The sequence below is a fragment of the Mustela erminea genome, chromosome X (genome assembly GCF_009829155.1).
Source record: "Mustela erminea isolate mMusErm1 chromosome X, mMusErm1.Pri, whole genome shotgun sequence".
Taxonomy (NCBI): Eukaryota; Metazoa; Chordata; class Mammalia; order Carnivora; family Mustelidae; genus Mustela; species Mustela erminea.
The window spans coordinates 59,034,098-59,056,565 of NC_045635.1; the positions used below are offsets into that span (position 1 = coordinate 59,034,098).

Here is a 22,468-nt window from a genome sequence, read left to right on the forward strand (position 1 = left end):
TGGGGAGAACACAAACTAGTACAGCCGTGCTGGAGGGGCACCAGGCAGCACCTACTAGGATCACAAATGCACATAGTTTACGACACCACTCCCAGGCATATGCCCTATAGAAGATGCTCAGATGTTCTCAGAACATAGTCTATAGTTTCCTGGGGGTTCCCAAGACCCTTTCAAGGGGCCTATGAAATTCAAAACTATCTTCATAATAGTATTAAGATGTTGTTTGCCAGGGTGCCTGGGTGGCTCAGTCGTTAAGTGTCTGCCTTCAGCTCAGGTCATGATCCCAGGGTCCTGGGATAGAGCCCTGCACTGGGCTCCCTGCTTAGCGGGAAGACTGCTTCTCCCTCTCCCGCTCCCCCTGCTTTGTTCCCTCTCTCGCTGTGTCATTCTTTGTCAAATAAATAAATAAAATCTTTATATTAAAAAAGGATGTTGTTTGCCTTTTGGGCTCCTGGGCGGCTCAGGGTGTTAAGCATCTTACTCTTATTCTGCCCAGGTCATGATCTCAGGGTTGTGAGATCAGTCTCTGTGCTCAGAAGGGAGTATGTTCAAGATCCCCTCTCCCCACCCCACCCCACCCCACCTCTACACTTGCACTCATTCTCCCTCTCTAAAAATAAATAAATAAATAATTTTAAAAGCTGTTGCTTTTTTTTTTTTTTACTGTGTTAACATTTACATGGTTAATGTAAAAGGGAAGGTGGGAGGGGGGAAAAAAAGCAAGGGTGTGTAAAACTGCTCATACCTTAAAGCTCATCAGAAGGAGTGGCACCAAACTGTACTGTGTCACTGTATTTTTTTTCATCATCATACACTCAAGAATATCCTTGATAAAGCAGTAAAAGTTATTAAAATCTCCATGCCTAAATACATGGCTTTCTAATATTCTATATAACACAACAGGAAGTACAGATAAAGCACTTCTGCTGCATACTAGAGTACAAAGTTTGTCCCAAGGAAAAGCACCTGTCAGACTGAATTGTGAGCTGAAGTCACTTTTTTCATGGAACACCATTTTTCTTGAAATAATGACTGACTGATAAACTATGGCTATTCAGACTTAGATATCTGGTAGGCATTTTCTTAGAAATAAACAAAGCGAGCCTGTCACTTCAAGAAAAACAACTGATAGTATCTGGTGCTAGTGGTAAAATGAACTTGCAAGCAAAAATTAGAACTTTAGAAAACTTGCACCTCCATCACAGGCTTGGCAGTTGTCCAATACTTTTAAGACTTTTCTGATAAGAGCAGTGGTGATAGTAATTAATGTAATTTTTGACACTGTATGATGAATTGTGTCAACATTTGACAGATCTGCATAACTCAGTGAATTAATACTTTCCAAATTACCAATGCATTATGTTATAAAATCCTGCAGAGGTAAAAAAAACATGTTAAAGTACAAGGCAAACCAATGCATTTTAAATGTAACAAAGTATGAAAAGTTTATTTATATAATTGATATGGTTTCTAAATTCACATTAAAAGTAATCTTTAAGAAACTACCACTTGTTGAGGACTGATGAAAAAAATATCCACAATTACCTGAAAAGGCTATTAAACTGTTCCTTGTCTTTCTAATTACACATCTGTGTGACATATACTTCACTCAAAACATCGTAATAGATCAAATGCAGAAGAAGGTATGAGAACCCAGAGGTCTCCTATTAAGCCTATTAAAGAGACTTACAGAAAATGTAATGCAATTTTACTGTTCTAATATTTTCTACTTTGGAGAAGTTATTTTTCATTTTAAAATACATTTATGTTACCATGTAATGGGTTTACTGCTGTTGTGTTTAATGAATAGTTAATATTCTTCTTCTAATTTCTAATACATTAAATAGTGGTAGATATAAACCTACACGAACAAGTTGTCTTAGGAGTGTAAAGGGGTCCTGAGATCCAAAAGTTTGAGAACCACTGCCCTAGAGAAACTCTAATGAGTTGTGATCAGGAATGTTCACAGTAGTAAAACTCATAAAAGCAAGAAACTGGAAAAATCTAGCAGTCTATCAATAAGCAAGGGCTAAATAAGCCAGTTTATAGCCATACTATGGCATATTATGCCGCTTAAAAATGAAGTAAACTTAGATGCAGTGAAATAAAAATGTTTCCCAAATATTTAACTAAAAATTTGCAGGATATGTACAGTATGGTATAGGCTTTGTAGAAATGAAAACACAACACAATGTATTTTCCTAACAAATAAACAACTAAGACCTGGAAAGCTACCAGGATACACAGCAAACTTTGAAGAGCATCTCCCTTTCGGCAGGCGAGAATTCTACCACTGAACCACCCATGCAGCATCTCCCTTTCGGGAGGGAAAGGAAGACTAGCATTGTGGGTAATGACCAAAGTATACTTCAGCCCCATCCATGTGTCATGTTTTGAGAGGTTTGTTGTTGTTGTTGTTGTTAACAAGGGGACTGTACTAATGCAATTAAAAATAAGGAAAAGGTGAATAAAGAAAAAGGGTCAAGCTCAGACATTAAGGAAGGGGACCTGCTTTGAGTCCAGGCTGAGAGGACCCAGTGTATTTGCTGCAGCGCTTCTGTAGCTGTGGAGTCTAGGAAGGAGCCACGAGGGGTGAAATCAGGCGACCGACGGTATGGTTGGCTGAAATGGTGATGGCCACCAGGATGGCACAACTTTCTGGGTCAGACACCTCCCACTTCCTCCCTGGGATTTAATACAAAGAAGGCCTTCACGGCCGCAGAGGTCAGCCTTTCCCGCTTCCGCCATCATGAATCTTGCCCCGATGCCTGCCAGTTCTTACCCTATTCCCGGCCCCCCCAACCCCACTTCCCCGGCCCTAGGACCTCGGCGGCCACATCCGAGGAAGAGCTCTGGGCAGGCTACGCTGACTTGCAGCCTGAATCGCCGCGGCACACCCGAAGACACTGTGACACCAAAAGCGTGATCGAGAGACAGGAGGCGGAGGGTAGCCAGTGGCTACGTTGCGGGAGGACGCGGCTACCAAACAAGCCACAGGATCTCCGAGACAACCGGCGGACTCTTCCAGGTGCTGTTGGGCAGGCCTCGCTTTCGAAAGCAGCGCCGCGGCGCTCGCATTGGTCTTCCATTCCAGCCCAAACAAGCCGCTCTCCCTATGGCCCGCCCCTCAGCGAAGAGGCCAATCAGAGGAATGTTTTGTTTCCCATTGCATAAGACCAATTAAAAGCTTTTTCACTTCTGACTGACGTGTTGGAGAGCCAACGAGAGGAGCCGAGGCCTGGCAATTCCGCCTCCTTCTGCAGTCATCATCTCGATCTAGGGCCTTGTCCTTGTGTTGTCGGTGGCTGGAATCTAAGGTTTGGATCTGAGAGAAATAAGCGAAAAGGAGGCCCACGCTGGAGAAATGGTGGCCCAAGAGGCAAAGTACTACTTCTCAGAGTCTGGTTGGCTCTGAGTTCCAATGATTTTGTAGCTGAGGTGTCAGTGCTACTCTGGGGTTGGCCTCGAGTAGCGCGCACCTGAGGAAAGTATGAGAGAGGGCCTCAGACACTGTTGCTTTGCAGCCACGCTAACTGCTCCACTTATCCCCCGAGGTGGGATAGTGGGAAGAATCCTAGGAACATCCGGGCCTTTAATTAAGTGATGGTTTATCTACCGTGAGGAGTGTTAGGGATGCTCAATTAGCAGCAATAAATACTGCTTCTAGAATGACTAAAATAAAAATTTGCGGGGAAATTTTAAAAAACCCGACAGCGGTATCATTACAACTAAAGGTATTATTAAATGCTAATGCTAATAAAAACTAACAAATACCATTTCCACCAAATACTTTGAATAATTATCAGTTTTTAATATTGTGCCATTTTGGGCAAAGAAACTGTTGCAGCGCGGAATGGCAATTTTTCCACTTTTGGTAAGAAAACAAGACATTTTCATTTGCTATAAGCAGGAGCCTAAACTGCACACTTTAAGAGGGCGACTTACTTAACAGTACCTATCAAAATGTATTACACATCCTTTGATCCAGCAATTCCTTCTCTCAAAATCTATCCTACAGAAATACCTAAACACATGAGCAAGTTATATGTAGCATTACTTGTAACACTGAAAGATTGGAGACAAACTGGAATCACTACATCGTTTTACAGCCATACCATGAAATGTTATGCCTCCATTTTAAAAAATGAGTTAAGTGGGGCACCTGGGTGGCTCAGTGGGTTAAGGCCTCTGCCTTTGGCTCAGGTCATGATCCCAGGGTCCTGGGATCAAGCCCCCCTCAGGCTCTCTGCTCAGCAGGGAGCCTGCTTCCTCTTCTCTCTGCCTGCCTCTCTGCCTACTTCTGATCTCTCTCTGTGTCAAATAAATAAATAAAATCTTTAAAAAAAAATGAGTTGTTTCCATATACTAATGTTAAAGGAAGTCCATAGTACATTGCAAAGTATAAAAATTAAGTTGCAAAATAGTGCACATAATACCCCATTTTGTTAAAAAAAAACACCTACATACAAGTGTGTGGGTATTCATACATGAACACGTGTAAATGAGTATGTGCATATTCATATATACACATATATATTCACATACACATATCTATGCCTAGAAAAAGTTCTGGGAAGACACATACCAAATTAAGTTATTCTTGGAGAATGGGCACAGGGAGAGGGAATAAACACAAACATACACATTTACATTCTGTTTGAATTTTGTCAACTAGCATTAACTACTTTTGAATTTTTATCACCACAATAAAACAGTTTAACAAAATAGGCATTTTTGTAATATGGACAATCAGCAAAACTATCATTTCTCCATTTTAAAAAAGATTTTATTTCTTTATTTGACAGATCACAAGTAGGCAGAGAGGCAGGCAGAGAAGGAGGAAGCAGGCTCCCCGCTGAGCAGGCAGCTCCGTTTTGGGGCTCCATCCCAAGACCCTGGGATCATGACCTGAGCCAAAGGCAGAGGCTTTAACCCACTGAGCCACCCAGGTGCCCCTCATTTCTACATTTTTTTTTAAAGATTTTATTTATTTATTTGACAGAGAGAGATCACAAGTAGGCAGAGAGGCAGGCAGAGAGAGAGGAGGAAGCAGGCTCCCTGCTGAGCAGAGAGCCCGATGCGGGACTCGATCCCAGGACCCTGAGATCATGACCTGAGCTGAAGGCAGCGGCTTAACCCACTGAGCCACCCAGGCGCCCCTCATTTCTACATTTTATTTTATTTTATTTTATTTTATTTTATTTATTTTTTTTAAAGATTTTTTATTTATTTATTTGACAGAGAGATTACAAGTAGGCAGAGAGGCAGGCAGAGAGAGAGAGGAGGAAGCAGGCTCCCTGCTGAGCAGAGAGCCCCGATGCGGGACTCGATCCCAGGACCCTGAGATCATGACCTGAGCCGAAGGCAGCGGCTTAACCCACTGAGCCACCCAGGCGCCCTCATTTCTACATTTTAAATAAGAATAATTCCAGACAGGAATGAGGTGACTATTTCATTCAAAAATTTCAGCTGGAGGCACCTGGGTGGCTCAGTGGGTTGGGCCGCTGCCTTCGGCTGGGGTAATGGTCTCGGGGTCCTGGGATCGAGTCCCGCGTCGGGCTCTCTGCTCGGCAGGGAGCCTGCTTCCCTCTCTCTCTCTGCCTGCCTCTCTGTCTACTTGTGATCTCTCTCTGTCAAGTAAATAAATAAAATCTTTAAAAAAAAATTTTCAGCTGGAAGACCTAGGGCAAAATTAGGATAACTGTAAATCAATTCAACACTGAGCTTCAGTGTGGTACTCATGACTTGATACAACAGGATGTGGGCAAGCAAAATCTAATCAGGACAAGTGAAGAGTCATTCATTTCTGGGAGAGAAAACTGCACTATGGCAAACGCCATCCAATGGGAAAAAACTCTGCTTTCACCTTTTTGGTAGCATCACCTCCAGCGTTTACTCAGCTCCTTAGGGCAAGGGTTGAAAATCATAAGAATTAGAGATTTAAGTTACCTCAGATATCATTCAGTCAAATCCCCTCATTTTACAGTTGAGAAAACAGGCCCAGATAGGTGAAGCAATCTGCCTGTAGGTGCTATAACCAGCTAAATAGCACAGCCAGCTCTGGAATCCAGATTTCTATTCCAGGCCTACTATTCCTTTCTAATTCTTAGATCTTCCTCAGTCTTCTTTCTGATGACATGTTAGGAAATATTTTAGAGTCTTATGAATATTAGACTCCCCTATATTCAAATTATAGAATAAAATGCATAGCAAAAGAAAAAGCTATTAGCACAGATGATCAAAAGTTGGCTGTATTTGGATAAAAAACATTATTTGTAAAATACTATTTTCTTGAAAAGTAATATATAAATTTCTGTGCCTCTAACTATATTTTACAGTTCACTTAAGAACTATTGTTTTGGGGTGCCTGGATGTCTCAGTTGGTTAATCATCTGCCTTTGGCTCAGGTCATGATCCTCCATCCAGGGATGGAGCCCAACATGGTGGGAGGGTTGCTGGCTCAGCAGGGAGTCTGCTTCTGCCTCTCCTCTGCCCCTCCCACCAGCTCATGCTCTGTCTCTAGTGCTCTCTTTCAACTAAATTAAATATTTCTTTAAAAAAAAAAAAACTATTGTTGGAGCGCCTAAATGGCTCAGTGGGTTAAGCCTCCGCCTTGGGCTCAGGTTACAATCTCAGGGTCTAGGGATTGAGTCCCCCATTGGGCTCTCTGCTCAACAGGGAGCCTGCTTCCCCTTTCTCTCTGCCTGCCTCTCTGCCTACTTATGATCTCTCTTTGTCAAACAAATAAATAAAATCTTAAAAAAAAAAAACTACTTGGCGCCTGGGTGGCTCAGTCGTTAAGCGTCTGCCTTCGGCTCAGGTCATGATCCCAGAGTCCTGGGATCCAAGCCCATATCTGGCTCCCTGCTAGGCGGGAAGCCTGCTTCTCCCTCTCCCTCTCCCCCTGCTTGTGTTCCCTCTCAGTCTCTCTGTCAAATAAATAAAATCTTTAAAACAAAACAAAAAACACTCCTGTTTTACCTAATTTCTCATTGATCTTCAGCTGGAAGTGCCTCTTAATCCTTTACCTTCAGCTTCTCTATATCATGGAGATGACGATCTATATACATTTAAAACCACTGCAGGAAACACCTAAAGAAAACCTGCTGTAATTGAAAGAATCCTTTGTTCTGTGTAATGTTAATAATTACCCCAACTTGTTCTGTAAGGAATGAGTTTTCTGTTCCTTAAGAGGATGGGTGTAAGGGTGGATAGATAGATAGGCAGGAGCGAGAGAGAAAATTAAAATAGGGAACAATAATTTTTTTAGACAAGGAAAGCAAAACAAAAGATAGGAGGAATGAAAGGTGGTGGGTGGTCGGGAAGGGAGCGGCAGAGAACCACAAGCTAAATTAGTCACAAAGTGTTTATATTTTAAAAGTAAACTTGAATACTGCGATTTTTAAATGGACTAACAACCACCTAACCTGCAGGCTATAATTAAAGTGGTGTCCAGTTTTAGGCGCTATGACTTAGGAATATGTAAGGACCTTGGAGAGATTTCAGAATAATAAAGGTAAAAGGGTAAAAAAATGAGCCAAGTGAGGAAAAATTAGAATTGTTATTGTGTCTAAGAAGAGAAGACCAGGGATGACTCAAAAGTCCTCAGGATATGAAGAAATACCCATTTCAGTGAACAGTTGGTCTGCACTTACACAGCAGAAATTTTACTTAAATTATGACAGTACGTATTTGAAGACAGAAGTGTCTCACCTAGGATGTCTTACTAAACAAAAACTCCAGTGAAGCCTGAATGCTGTTCACCTCTCTCCCCCTTTACTAGCTCAACTCCTCATCTCTAAGAATGGGTCAAAGGGTAGATCAGGGTAGATGTCAAAGGGCATCTCCAGAATGTGAAGATTTAGACTACTATGTTTAAAATTTTTTGTTAGCCTCTGACCCCAGGACCCAGTGTAAGCTTGAGCTGCTTCTGTGGTATGGATAAAAGGGATTAATTAGTAATAAATACCTAGGTGCATACATAATTTGAATTCCTTATAGAAGAATGCTTCTCCTCAGTGTTGATGGGTAAGAGGGCTTGGATTTGGGGTTCTTTCGGGACCCAGTTACTGTGCTAACATGACCCACTTGACTCCAAAGAGGGAATTTACCTGACCTGATATTAAAAAGAAAAAGAAAAACTGGACAACTAGAAAAAGAAAAACTGGACCTCTAATTTTACTCTAGCATTTTGTCTTAAACATTTCCTGCAATAATGAATAGGCATAGAGTCTGTGAATAAAGAGAATGTAATCATGTTTTACTTGTACCACAATCACCCCACCCCACCCCAGTCCAGCTTTTAGCATAAGGCTGGGCACACAGAAGGCTAAGAATTGGTGCTTGTTAAATGAATACCACGTGTCCAAAATTTTGATATTTTATCCTATAGTTGCTTTTTCTAGTTATTCTAATTCATTCTTCAACGCCACGACCTGTGAAGGTTGCACTTGTCTCATTACTCTTCCTCTTATCTCAGAGAAACTTGTAATCTTCCCCGTCCCCTCAGATATCTTTAGTCATCTAATTCCTGAACTACCAAAACCTCTTAACTTCCTCAATTTAACCCCCACTCTTCTACTTAAACCCAAGTACACGGCTGTCACCTTAATTCATAGTGTTTTGACCACATCACTTTCTACACCTTCTTTTCATGCTCAACTACATGATTAAAACTAGCTTTGACTTCCCAAATAACAAGACTCCTACACTCCTCTTATTCCAAGCCTTTACTAAAACCCACTTTGTGTAGGAAGCCATTTCAGAACACATCGGTCAGATGAAAATACCCACCGATTGAAAATTCTTAGAGTTAAGAAAAAAAAAGTTCTCAGAGTTCATTCACCTCTCTGCCTGCATCACATCTATTTGAAAGAAAATACTCTCAGGGTGCCTGGGTGACTCAGGCAATTAAGCATCTGCCTTGGGCTGAGGTTGTGATCCCAGGGTTCCGGGATGGAACATCACATCATAGGACTCCCTGCTCAGCGGGGAGTCTGCTTCTCCCTCTCCCTCTGCCCCTCCCCTCAACTCCTATTCTCTCTCACTCACTCTGCTCTCTCAAATAAATAAGTAAAAAATCTTGGGGCACCTGGGTGGCTCAGTGGGTTAAAGCCTCTGCCTTCGGCTCAGGTCATGATCCCAGGGTCCTGGGATCGGGCCCCACATCGGGCTCTCTGCTCAGTGGAAAGCCTGCTTCCTCCTCTCTCTCTGCCTGCCTCTCTGCCTACTTGTGATCTCTGTCTGTCCAATTAAAAAAAAAAGTCTTAAGTAAAAAATCTTAAAAAAAAAGAGAATATACCTCAACTGAGGTATAAAACCTATGAAAGAAATAGTGTTCATAGATGGTATGTTGGAGGATGAGCACATGCAAACACGTGTTTATGTACACACACAGCGTATGCATATATATGTATTCACACACATACTACATTCTGCCCAAATCAGCAGAAACCCGTAAGCTTAAAAACCAAATCTGCTAAATCTGACCCAAACCATAGGTATTAAGCCCTATGGCTACTTCCTATAAGCAGCTGCATTACTTCTGTGACCAAGTCAACTGGGAGTTGCAAGGATAGGTAAATATCGCTACAGGCAGCTAGAATCTGTTTTTCTTTTTCTTTTTTTTTTTTAACTTAAATGTAAAACTTATCACCTCAGGACACTGACCATGTTGTAAGATTTCTGCACAATACTAAGAACATACTAGACACTAAAAAAATACTATATTTACAACTTAAGCAGGAAAACAGAGGCTTGCTTCACAGTGGTTTAATATGAACAGTTGAATATGACATTGTCTGACAGAAGAATGAACAGTATGCTGAATAAAAGCCCCGAGTCAGGATATATACACAGCAGAAATGGGGCCTCAGGCTTTCAGCATTTGTGCACAATGAAGGAAGAACTCTTAAAAAAGTCAGTAACAGAGGATACAAATCAAAAAGGCAGCAACAACAACAACATTGGAGAGGTGGGAAAGGGAGCAGAGCCTCTCTCTAGGGGCTGCTCAGCCCCTGGTACAGGCTCAGCAGCTGGAGAGCTGATCTGCCTCAGGGAACTTCAACATTCAGAAGGACTCCAAATCCCATGTCAAAATGCAATCTTAATCTCTCTGACCAGGGTCTTGTCAGACTCCATAACCTTTTCCCCAAGACCCTGTATAGAGAACTCCAATCCTTCCATGATGGAGAGTCTAAGCCGTGTCCCCACTTTTGACATGACAGCAGTTAACTTGCTCCCATCCCACCACTGGAGATGGATATCGGGCCCCAGCAAACAAACCACTATCTTCCAAACAGAAGCCCAGGAAAGCCGCTTCAGACTCTCAGATTTGGGACATCCATACCCAGCTGCTATCGCTAGCTCAGATTCTGGGGAGAAAGCTGGAGTTCCACGGGCAAGGAGTGCAGGCAGTTCAATAACCCTGTGACCAAGCTGTGGAGGGCAGTGACAACTCTTGCCCCTGAGCCCCATTCAACAGCTCAAAGTGCTTAGAAGTCAGAGACTGTGTGGTTTGTTCATGTGCTTCTGCCTTATGGCAGCGCTAAATGGGATGGGGGGGGAGGGAGAATGGAACGGGGAGGGTAGTAATGCCCTTCCCCACTGCTGGGAGGTACCTAGAAAATGATCCACTCCCACCCGTTAGGGAGTTACCTGGCAGTGGTGAGTTGCCCCCACCCCTCAAGCCACCAAACCTGCAAAGCCAACCTATAAGGTAGCAAGGGCTTGGGGAGGGAGAACTGCTGGCCCACACTGACTCACCTGCTGATGAGCAGAACAGGCAGCCAGAGTGGGGAGCCACAAAAGAGAGGGGCTAGACAACAAGAGTTCTCCTACTGCCCTATGGCTTTCTTCTGACTCTGAAGCAGCCATGATGAAGGGCCCAGAACACCCACACACCTTGCTCCACACAACAGACTGCTTAGACTCTAGGAGGATTTACTGCCATGGAAAGCAACGAGGGAGAGAGAAAGAAACAAAAGAAACTGTTGAGAAAACTGGGAGCAGGCCTAGAGAGAACAAGGAGAACGTCTGAGTCTCTACCACCTTCCCAAAAAGGAAAAAGTTCATGCAGGTAGGAAATGCAGGGCTGTCCCTGCTCAGTGTTCCTGGTTAAACCTAAGAGTAAGAAAATCCCCTGGACTTGCAGCATCAGTATGTGTCCAAGTGTCCCACCAGCACAAGACCCACCCCCCCATAAGATTAGCCTCCTGGCATGGGTAAATGCCCAAGAAATTACCTTCCAGTCCAATCCCCCCACCCGCACCCCAAGCAAAGGGCATCTGCCTGTGGTTCCCACCTCTCCTTAGAGAAGAGGATCCTAGCAGAGTGCCCACGGTGTAGTCAGGTACCAAGGAACACAATGCCAGCCAGTCTATCGGGCCAAGGGATGGGCAGTCAACTTCAGATCAAAGAGAGAGAGAGAGGCTTAGTGTAAAAACCAATGTCATTTTCAGCAGGAAAGTAGAGGGCAAGTGGTGAGAGGGGCTCCTACTGGCGCACCTTCCCAGGGACGTAGTTCCTGTCAATTGCCTCCTCCTGCAGGAACATGTGTAGGCAGCGTTCGTTCTGAGCCAGTGGGTGCCCAGCAATTCTATAAAGAGACCAAGATGGTTATCAGTAGTATTGGGATCAGAGAGAAGTCTCGAAGCAATGGGGGCGTAGACAGGGGAGGAAGGGCCAGGTCAGCTCTTCCAGAGGTTCAAGCAACTAGAGGACAGCAACAGGGCACCATTCCAACACCAACATTACTGAGGAGAAGCAGGGGAGAAGGGTACGGTAGGGGGAAAATGCCGAACACAGCCAACATGCGATGCTTTCCCAGGCCGCAAGGCATGCGATCAGAATGCTGCTCAGTGGAATTGAGTTTTACTGTCCAGTCAGCTCACAGCACAGCTGGCATCACATCTCACTCCAAAAGAGACAGACAAAAGCACAGAAAGACAGTGATGGAAAAAGCAGCAAGAAGAGTCCCCAGGGACTTGGCTTACTTATTAATAAACTGTTCGAGGCCCTGCCTCCTTTCTTCAATGAAGGACTCCTCAAAGATCCCCTCATCTCCTCGAAAAGGGAGCTGCCGCTTCAAGGCTTTCCCAGGCAGTGGTGGTACTACAATCTGCAGGCAGATGCAAAATAGCAGCCACGTGAGAGAGGGTGAAGAGGGAATGAGAGGGTGAACCACTGTATAACCCATTTTCCATCAGGGAGGGCCTGTCTTCTCCCACTGCCAGCAACCTGCACGAACTGAGGCCATAAGGACAGTCAAGCTGACTCAGGTCAAAAGGAAACCCAACCGATTCTATGGAAGGACAGGTTTCCCACCTCAAAAGCAAAGGAAATGAACCCCAAATATTCCCCACTTTCTTTCACAATCCACCAGTATCCAGTAGCTAGGCCTTTCCTAACACTATACTTTATGGTTCCAGCACCCAGAGGAGGTAAGTTGTATGACTTACACTAGCCACGAATTCAAGTGATCCTTTTTCTTTAAAATTTGTCCTGAAACTTAACACTTTCAGGTTTCCAAGAGTATCACCCAGATCCAGTGTTTTGGGATTGGCTAGTGCTCAGCGATTCCACTGCCTTTGACATTATATATAGATTATGATCTTATGCCCTCTCAGCCCATGCCGATCCCCTTCTCCAAGGATGCCACAACAGGGAATGGGGTCATACCTTACTATCTCGCTCCAGCTCATTTTTTAGCCACTCAAAGTCACTGTAGCGCCGCCGGACACAGGACTCCTTCAGCTTGAAGATGGGTAGGTTTGTCTATAGGGAAGGAAAAGTGAGAGAAGAGAGATGGTAACTCATGTTCAGCTGGTGGTAGCCACCTGTCAGAACCACTTTGACAGGTCCCAATGATCAGAACCACTTTGACAGGTCCCAATGAAGAGATAACTCCTGTGAACCGTGTTCCTAGAACTCCTTTGAAATACCACCAGGTAAATACCAATCCTTACCACATCCAGCCTTGTCACAGTTGGTGATTAGAAGTCCCTTATTGCTTAGAATTTATCCTATAAATAGATTTGAAGTTGTACGCAAATATGTATCCACAAGGGGTTTCACTGTACTTTATTTATAATAATTAAACAATGTCCATCAATAGGTAATTGGTTAAATAAATTATGATATGCCTATACAGTGGAACTGTTGCACAGCTATGAAAAGACTGTGAAATATATTAGCCAGTCTGGAAACATATTAAGCATTAAAAATCAAGGTACAGAATAGTACATACAGCTTGCCTCTATTTTTTTTTTCTGCTTGGTTTTAAAAAGGGATATGTATATTTACCCAAAGAAAATAAAAACACTAATTCAAAAAATGTATGCACCCCTTCATTTACTGAAGCATTACTTACAATAGCCAAAATAAGGAAGCAACCCAAGTGTCCATCAAAAGATGAATGGATAAAGATGTGCTACACACACACACACACACACACACACTCTACTACTCAGCCATAAAAATGATGAGATCTTGCCACTTGCAGCAACATGGATAGACCTAGAGGGTATTACGCTCAGTGAAATGAGTCGGACAGAGAAAGACAAATACCATTTAATTCATTTATATGTGTAATCTAAACAACAAAACAAAAGGCAGAAACAAGAGAAAAGCACCTCCAAGGTATGCCTTCCTCAGCTTTTCCCATCCAAATCCTCTCCATTCTACAAGTCCCAGATCAAGACCCATTTCACCTAGGAAATCTTTCCTGAGAACAGCTTAATTTACTGGTCTCCCTCTCCTCTACACTCCTATGACATTTATGTAAGTAGTGCCTGATGCACTATTGTTTTATGCATCATGTTAGTTTTGCTACTTAACTAAACTCTAATCTCACTGAAATCAGGAGCTGTGACTACTTTTGTATTGCCCTAAATGCAGACTGTGCAAGTTACTCAGTAATACTCTATTGATTAATAGAGGCCCTATGTATCTGTTTACCCTCCTTGTCTAGAAAGTAAGCATAAGTAGCAATCACATTAAGTTGCCTTATCATCACCTGCTCCCTGACATAAATCAGCGTATTCCCACATCTTATTCATTGCTAATTTTCCCAAGGCTCTAATGGCAACATGAACTACCAACAAACAAAAAGCCCCGATCCTCACCTTCTGTCTACAAGTTATAAATAGAAATGGCCAACCACATGTATTAATACTGACTATATTTCCCACCAGCCAATTTGTATCGGCAGATGGAAATAAAAAGAACTAGGTTCTCTCCTTTCTCTACAACTGCCTCAGGGCAGGAAAAGAGTATCTTTGAGCTATGCTAGTGCTTCACATAGTCCTCACTACATCATGCTTTTGTAGTCCTCATGTCTGGAAATTGTCTTTTCAGGGTCCAGTTCTAGGTAGAGGTAATCAAAAGCTAAATAACTAACCAACTTATATTAGTTACAACTCTACCCAAGATCAAGTCCCAGGATATCAGTAAGTTGAAGGAGAGTGAGATACAATTAAGTATTTTATTACAATCTATTCTTTAGGAGAATAAAAAAAAAACCTGGAAACAGTGGTTTCTTTAGAAAAAAGGAACCTCTGGAGGGGCAGAGGAAGAGAGGAAGGCTTAGTTTTTACAGTATATCTTTTTTGGTATCTTTTGAATTTCATACCAGGTGCATGTACGAACCATTCAAAATAAACCATTATAGAGAGCATTCTCAGAATCCTGCAAGAAATCTGCATGGGTATTAAATCATCACATGGTACACCTTAAACTTATACAATATTTTATGTCAATAACTTCTCAATAAAGCTGGGGGGATAGCATCATCCTGCAATGAAAAAAAAAGTGCTTTGGTATCACGTGATTCTAGGTTTCCACCAGACTTCATTACAAATACCGTGATCCCCAAATGGTAGAACCTTAACTAGTACAGAAGCCAACAGAAGGACCAAAGAAAAGAGGAAAAATGCTGAGTAGATTCTTCCAAGATACAGTGAAACCACCCACTGCCATTTTGTGGACTTCCTCCTTTGACTCACAAAAATCCTGTTCTTCCCCTAGCCCCACAGGGTGATGACAATAATGACCTTTTATCTCAGCACCTAGCCATCTAAGGAAGGGGCTAGTGTGTACTAAGTAAGTCTCCCAGGCCCAACCTATAAATCATATGAGGTAGAGAGGATTGTGTAGTACAGGATACAGAGAGTCCTTTAGCACTGATCAACACAAAGTCAAGGGAAAGGAGAGAAAGAAACAAAGTTCAAGTCCATAGGACAGCTGACATTTGAAAGTTCCACACACATCATGTGAAGCCACCAGGAAACCTCTCCAGACTCCTCATTTCTTGGGAGGGTAGGAGGGGGGAATTCTTTCCTGAGCAAAATAAAAAAGAGAACAGCTTCAGAAATATTTAACTATTATACAAAGAAGGAAAAAAAGTCAGTGCCATCTGTTTCTACCATACACAATGACTAACTCCCAAAGCCCATTCTTTGAGTCTCATGCTTCCTATAATGCCTACTATGATGGAACACCTAAAATGGCAATTAAAAACCAGTTATTTCAACTTTTCTCCAAAACTGAATTCAGTTAAAAAGCCTAGATAGCCAAACAAATTAACATAAACAATACAAAATAACTCAAACCCACAGAACTAGGAACTGCCATCAACCCTATCATCATTGTACAATTAAAAACTGTGAAAAGGACAGATTATAAGCTTAATGGGTAAAAAAAAAATTGCACACTACTGTTTTGCAACTAAGCACTGCCAAAGAGACTAAAGTGTAGGGGAAAGAGTATGATGAGCTTTGGGGTCAGACAGACATGGGTTCAAATCCCAGCCTCGCTTATTAGCTATAGGTACTTGGGAAAGTTACTAAAACTGCATTCCTCCTCAGTTTCCTACCTGTAAAATGTCATTTTTTCTAAGATGTAGAAAGTAAAACCTGGTTCAGTGCCTGGCACATAATAGGCACTACATGAACAGTCTGTGTTGTTATTAGAATGCCTTAAGAAAAGAGCTATTTCAGGGCGCCTGGGTGGCTCTGTTGGTTAAGTGTCTGATTCTTGGCTTTGGCTCAGGTCATGATCTCAGGGTCTTGAGATCAAGCCCCAGGTTGGGCTCCACAGTCAGCGTGGAATCTGCTTGGGACTCTCTTCTTCCTTTCCCTCTTCCCCTCCCCACTGGGCACCCACATGTGCATCTCTCTCTCTCTCTCTCAGATAAATAAATCTAAATAAAGAAAGCTATTTCATTCATAGTCCCTAAGGCTCTTGGGTAATGCATGGAGACATTGTCTCTAAAATCCCACAGTAGAGAATCCTTACACTTAACAGTTATGCCCAGGCTTCCTCAGGTCATTAAGTTTTCTACTACTAACAGTTTCCAGCTTTTATTATATTTTCAGGGATCTCACTTCCATTCTTCCCCAAATATAGATAAAGGCGAGTTTTTCTCAGTTTTTGCTTCGATTTTCTTTCTTCAGTTTGGACTTTGCCAAACTTGGAATTTGGAGATCATCATTTCTCAATTAAATTTCAAAGCCAAGGCAGGAGACACACTCTCTCATTTAATTCATTCATTCATTCAAAAATGAAAACACATACACTCTTTTAGGTCTTCAAATGCTGTTTGAGCAGCATGCTGTCCATAGAGAATATTCTGGCCCTCTAGTCTGAGAAAAAAAAAACATAAGGAAAATTAGAAAATGGTTCTCCAACTTTTTTGCCTGTAACCACTTCAACTGGGCAAAAGAGCCTGCAAACCACTACTGTATCTGCACATTCCATCCTTGCAGTGTGGACTAAGAACTAGAGAATAAAGTCCTCTGCAGTGCTCATTGGAAGAAGCCACTCCTGGGGCAGTCCTGAAATGTCGTATATTACATTAACCACAGACCACGGGCTTAACCCAAAAAGTTAATCTAGAACAGAAAGGGCAAATGGCCATACGTATACAGAAAACCCAAATGAGAATCAATACTGAAACAAACATCCTGGATACTTCAAATCTAAAGGATCAGCACAGGAGGAGAGCACCAACTGACAATCCACCAATGCCAGTGCAACGCCAGGCTTCACCATGAGACACAGCATGGGGTACCTGAGAAAACTTAAACACAAAACATTTCTCTCCTTCAGATACTAATTCTACACAAGTCTGGGGAGCACTCAAACTCAAAGAGACTCCCTTTATTTCTGCTCTACCAAGCCCACTGTCTCCCTTTCCTGGAGTCTACCTTCCCTTTGATCCGGAATTTGCCTAACTCCATCATCTCAGGGAGACCTCATTAGGAGGAAATCGGGCGTCCTGCCCTCCCTCTTCAGACTGACTTCCCACAACCTAGTTCAGTTATGGGACCCAGCGATACATCACCTTGGCTTTCCATCCCCCCAGCCCTCTGCCACTCTTCCTTCCCTCCTTCTGTCGCTACAGTCAGGATTCCTATTTCCTTTTTTTCCTCACTGCAATCTTCTCCATCGTCCCCACCCTATCCAGCCATACTTCACTTCTTGCTCACTAGGTACTTATTTTGCCGCACCCCAGTCCGATGTCCCCCTCAGGAGTTTTCCGTATCCTAGGGCCACAACCTAGTCTGGAGACCTCTCTCCAAACCTAGGAAGCCCCTAACCCCCAAATGACCCCCTCCAAGCGTCTTGGCCCATGTTAGTCGTCCCCATGGCAGCCCCCCTCCGTCCTCCGCGCCCTCCCCGCCCAGCCGCCAGGTCCTCCCTCAGCTGTCTCCCTCACCCCGTGACTCACCCGCATGCGAACCTCATAGGTGGTGAAGCGCGCGCGGCCCACGCCCACCGTCTGTGGATTAAAGATGTCGATCTCCAGGAAGTTACTTGGCGGTCCGTAAGCGTCGGTCAGGTCCTGCGGCTTCGAGTTAAGGCGCCGAGTGTCAGCCACTGCCGTGTCCGACATCTTTCCGAATGAGAGACCCGGACCGGGGAAAGGGGTGGGGGGAACAGAGGCCGGAGGCAGGAGCGCGCACAGCCCCTCCCGTTTGCAAAATAACCAGCCAACCCACAAACGACGGCGCCGCGCACGCGCGCCCACGCACGCACGCACGCACGCGCACGTTCCCTTGGCCTCGGGCCCCGCACCCTGAATAGCGACCACGCTGAGGGCTGTGAGTCCCGGACGTCGGAGACCTCATTCAGGGTTCCGGGCGGTGTTTGCGGCCACCCGGGAACCTGCATTTCTGATACTCGGCACCTTGTATCCTGGGAAGCCCTACAGGTCGAGTCCGCCAATCGCTGCTCCCCAACCCAAGAACTAGGTCTCGTACCGTATATCTATCGGCTGTGGGCACTGCCCCGCAAACTGGGACCTTGCAGTGGTAGGCCGAAGCCCCGTGACCTGAATAAGTCAAGGTTTTGCGCGAAAATAGAAGGGTGTTCTCCAGAGGGTGGGGTTCCAACAATAACACTAAGAATCTAGAACGCAGCCCTGCCACTTGGGCCTCTGGTGGTTTCAGTTCGCTCCACATGTAGCAGAGCATTCAGCACTACGGTGCCAGGGAAGCACCGAGGGTGGGGTAAATGTGATTGCTCTTTCTCACTTTTCAGGAAAATTGGGGCATATCTTCATCCTCCACTTGTTACCACATAAAGCTAACCCCAGGTGTGCTCAGATATTATATTTCTTAGCAAATTAAGGGCATTTATCTCATACCTCTGTGTCTGCAGAACTCCACAGACTTGACACTGCTCGGAGGTTGCTTGCCCAAATGGAGAGAGAATATGTGTCTAAATGAGAAAATATCTATAGACATGTTGGTATTTATGTGACTAATTTACACATAGCCCACATGAAGGATGGTGATTTTAGGTCATCCTCTCTCTTTCCTGCACCTGTCTCTTCTGCTATTTCCCATGTCACTGATGCCTGAAATCCTTTGGACAGAGTACAAGGCCCTCTAATTTCACAGTTATTTAATTCAATTTAAGGATATCTACCAAGCAACCACTTCTTACGTTCCAGGCACCGAGCTAACACTAACAACCTAACAACCTAGAGTTGAATAATGGGGTCTCTGCCCTCAAAGAGCTAACATTCTTTACTGAAAGGATGGGAGACAAGTAAATAAAACTAATGACAAATACAAAATAAGTGAGTGTTCAAAGCAGCACATAGGACATAAATAATTGGAGGAATTAGGGAAGTCTTCTGGAGGAGGAAACATCTGACTTGAGACATGAAAAGACGTGGAAACGGGAAAAGGCAATTTCTTGCAGAGGGAATAGCCTGTGGAAAGCCATCACTATAAAAAACAGCATATTTTTAGGCAAGTGTCACCCATTCCCATTGCGTAAAGAAAGTTCTTGGAGAGGTACACTGTCTGGGGACAGGCAATGAGGGTGATCCTTTTTTATTAAGCAAAGAATCTCCAGCTTTATGAAGTATGTGATAGGAAGCCACTGAAGGATTTTTTTTAAAGGTTTTATTTATCTGAGAGTGAGAACATGCACAAGTACAAGTGGGAGGCAAGAGGCAGAAGGAGAGGGACAAGCAGGATCCTCAGTGAACAGGGAGCCCCACGTGAGACTCGATCCCAGGACCCTGGAATTGTGACCTGAGCCGAAGACATGCTTAACCAACTTAGCCATGCAGGCACCCCAACACTGAAGGATTTTTAACAGGAAAAAAGACAGGATCAGGAATTCCTGGGTGGCTCAGTCAGTTAAGCGACTGCCTTTGGCTCAGGTCATGATCCCAGTGCCCTACGATCGAGTCCCCGTTGGGGAAAAAAAATCCTTGCTCAGCGGGGAGTCTGCTTTTTCCTCTGCCTGCAGCTCTCTTTCTGACAAATAAATAAAAAACTGAAAAAAAAAGACATGATCATCATATTTGTGTGTTAGAAGCATTGTTTTTCAGGCAACATGAAAGATATATTTGAATTGAATGAAACTGATTATGAGAGTATCAACAATATGAGTTGGAATCAGGTGGTGATAGTGGGAATGAAGAAAAGGAAAGAGACAGGACTGAGATTGAGGAAACAGGTAAAACTCATCTGATTAAATATGGTACTAGTAGAGAATACTGCTTAAGCATGTATGTGAACTAGGGACTTAAGCTGCTTGGGGTTTGAATCCCTGCTTCCTAGCTGTATGGCCTTGAGCAAGTTACCCAGTTTTCCTCATCTGTAAAATAGAAATGATAAGACTAAAAGCCACCTTTGGGGCTTTTGTGAGAATTAAATGAAACAAAATATGTGCAAATAGTAAGTGTTCAGTAACTATTAGCTGTTATTACTATTTGAGGGGAGAGGAAAGAAAATGAAAATGACTCCTAGATTTCTGATTTAGGTAACTAGTTGGATGCCGGTACCACCGATCAAAATTGGAGTTACTCAAAGAAGAGTAAGTTTGGGAGGAAAGACTATGAGTTCGATTAAGAAAAATCTGGGGTGGGGTGCCTGGGTGGCTCAGTGGGTTAAACCTCTGCCTTCAGCTCAGGCCATGATCCAAGGGTCCTAGGATCGAGCCCCACAACAAGCTATCTGCTCAGTGGGGATCCTGCTTCCTCCTCTCTCTGCCTGCCTCTCTGCCTACTTGTGATCTCTGTCTGACTTGTGAGCTCTATCTGTGAAATAAATAAATAAAATCTTTTAAAAAAAAAGAAAAACCTGGGGTGTCTGTACACTCCCAGGTTGGAGATGTCTAGCAAGCTACTGGAAATACTGGCCTGGAGCTTGAGGGTGGGGGAAGGGTAAGAGAAAGAGATTTGGGAGTCGTTAGCATACAGTACAGAAAGAAAAATGTGAAGAGGCAAGAGCAGAAGATTTGAAAATTGGTGAAGCAGGAGTGTCTGGGTGTCTCAGTCAGTTAAGCGTCTGTCTTTGGCTCTGGTCATGATCCCAGAGTCCTGGAATCAAGTCCCACATCATGCTCCCCACTCAGCAGGGAGTCTGTTTCTCCCTCTGCCCCTTCTCCCCGACTTGTGCTCACGCTTTCTTTCTCTCAAATAAATAAATAAAATGTTTTTTTTTTAATTGGTCAAAGCAGGCAGTGTTAATGAGAGTGTAAATCCATGCAGTTTTTCTAGGAGGCAAATTGGCAGTATGAATTGAAAAATACTTTGACCTCAAGAAACTTGTAATACTGGTTGTCTCTGGAGAATAGGAGTCAGGGATGGTGGGAGAGTTGTTTTTCATTTTCATTGCATTTGTGTTTAAGTACTTTTGTATTTAAAGAAAATTCTTAATGTTATTTACAGAAACTGATGACTCAAAAATTTCACTTCCAATCATTTATCCCGAGAAAATAATCAGTCACATAAAGATACCAATATATGGAGCTTGTCTTTAAGAGTACATAATTGTCATTTTTATGTAATGGAATATTTTTGTAGCCATTTTTTTTCTAGCTTGCAAATGGGTTTAGATGGTGAGTCTCACATAGGAGTAGTGGGTCCTATATTTTACAGACTTTGTATCTCAGTCACTTCCTATATAAAACAGTCTTTTGTATAAAGGGCCAAATTCAGGGTTCTCTTTTATAGCCATTTAAAATGATGTTTTTTACTCACTGATATGGAATGATGCCCACAAAAAAGGGAAAAAAAACCTGGTAGTATATATTGTGATGTGAGACCACCGGATATGATATATATATAATTCTTTTTTTAAGATTTTATTTATTTGACAGAGAGATCACAAGTAGGCAGAGAGGCAAGCAGAGGCGGGGGGGGGGGGGAAGTGGGGGAAGCAGGCTCCCTGCTAAGCAGACAGCCCGATGCGGGGCTCGATCCCAGGACCCTGAAATCATGACCTGAGCTGAAGGCAGAGGCTTTAACCCACTGAGCCACCCAGGTGCCCCAATATATATAATTCTTAAAGACTGGAAGGATATAAATCAAAAGGTTAGTAGTGGTTATCTCTTTGTGGTGAGGTTTCAGTTGGAATTTATGTTTTTATTTATAATTTTCTAAAGGGTCTGATTTTTAAATATGAACATATATTTTTTTAATCAGAAAAAAGAATTTCCATTTGCAAAAAATATTAAAGTGTAGGCACAGGAAGAGAAACTTGTGAAGGAGACCAGGAAGAAATAATCTGAGAAGCAGAACGAGAACCAGGTGACAATAGTGATCTGAAGGGGAGGGATAAGGAATTTTCCAAAAGGAGCGAGCAAGTAGGTAGTTACAGTGTTTAATACAGTGCAACGGTCAAGTAATATAAGGCCTGGGAACCGTCCACTACATTTGACAACTGCTTAAATGAGAGCAGTTTCAGTGGAGCATGAGGGATAGAGCCCAGATGCCTGTGGACTGAGAATCCGATCAGAGCTGGAGAAGTGGAAATGTTTAGTAGAGACTATTCTTTTGAGAAGCTGGCTAAGAAGGTAGCTAGAGGGCAATGCGCTGTTAAAAAACGGTTTGTTTATTTAAAGGGAGAAGAGACTTGAATATGTTTAACAGCTGGGGGAGAGGGATTTCATACAAAGTGGGAAGTTGAATATACAGGTAAGTGAAGGCTTAAAATCAAACAGT

General features: G+C 43.2%; 1 protein-coding gene across 1 annotated transcript; it reads right to left on the bottom strand.

Moving 5' to 3' along the window:
• Positions 1 to 9,756: 9,756 nt before the first annotated feature.
• SNX12 (sorting nexin 12) lies at positions 9,757 to 18,029 on the bottom strand. The gene is made up of 4 exons (XM_032330814.1): positions 17,729 to 18,029; positions 12,679 to 12,774; positions 11,994 to 12,118; positions 9,757 to 11,596 (listed from the first exon to the last, which is right to left on the bottom strand). The coding sequence occupies exons 1-4, from the start codon at positions 17,891 to 17,893 to the stop codon at positions 11,494 to 11,496; spliced, it is 489 nt and encodes a 162-aa protein (XP_032186705.1). The 5' UTR covers positions 17,894 to 18,029; the 3' UTR covers positions 9,757 to 11,493.
• Between the last annotated feature and the right edge of the window lie 4,439 nt (positions 18,030 to 22,468).

Coding starts and splice junctions, on each gene's coding strand:
- SNX12 (XM_032330814.1), bottom strand. CDS start 17,893: ATGTCGGACACGGCAGTGGCTGACACTCGGCGCCTTAACTCGAAGCCG. Junction 12,775..17,728: donor CCTATGAGGTTCGCATGCGG/GTGAGTCACGGG, acceptor CCTTCCCTATAG/ACAAACCTACCCATCTTCAA. Junction 12,119..12,678: donor AGCTGGAGCGAGATAGTAAG/GTATGACCCCAT, acceptor ATCTGCCTGCAG/ATTGTAGTACCACCACTGCC.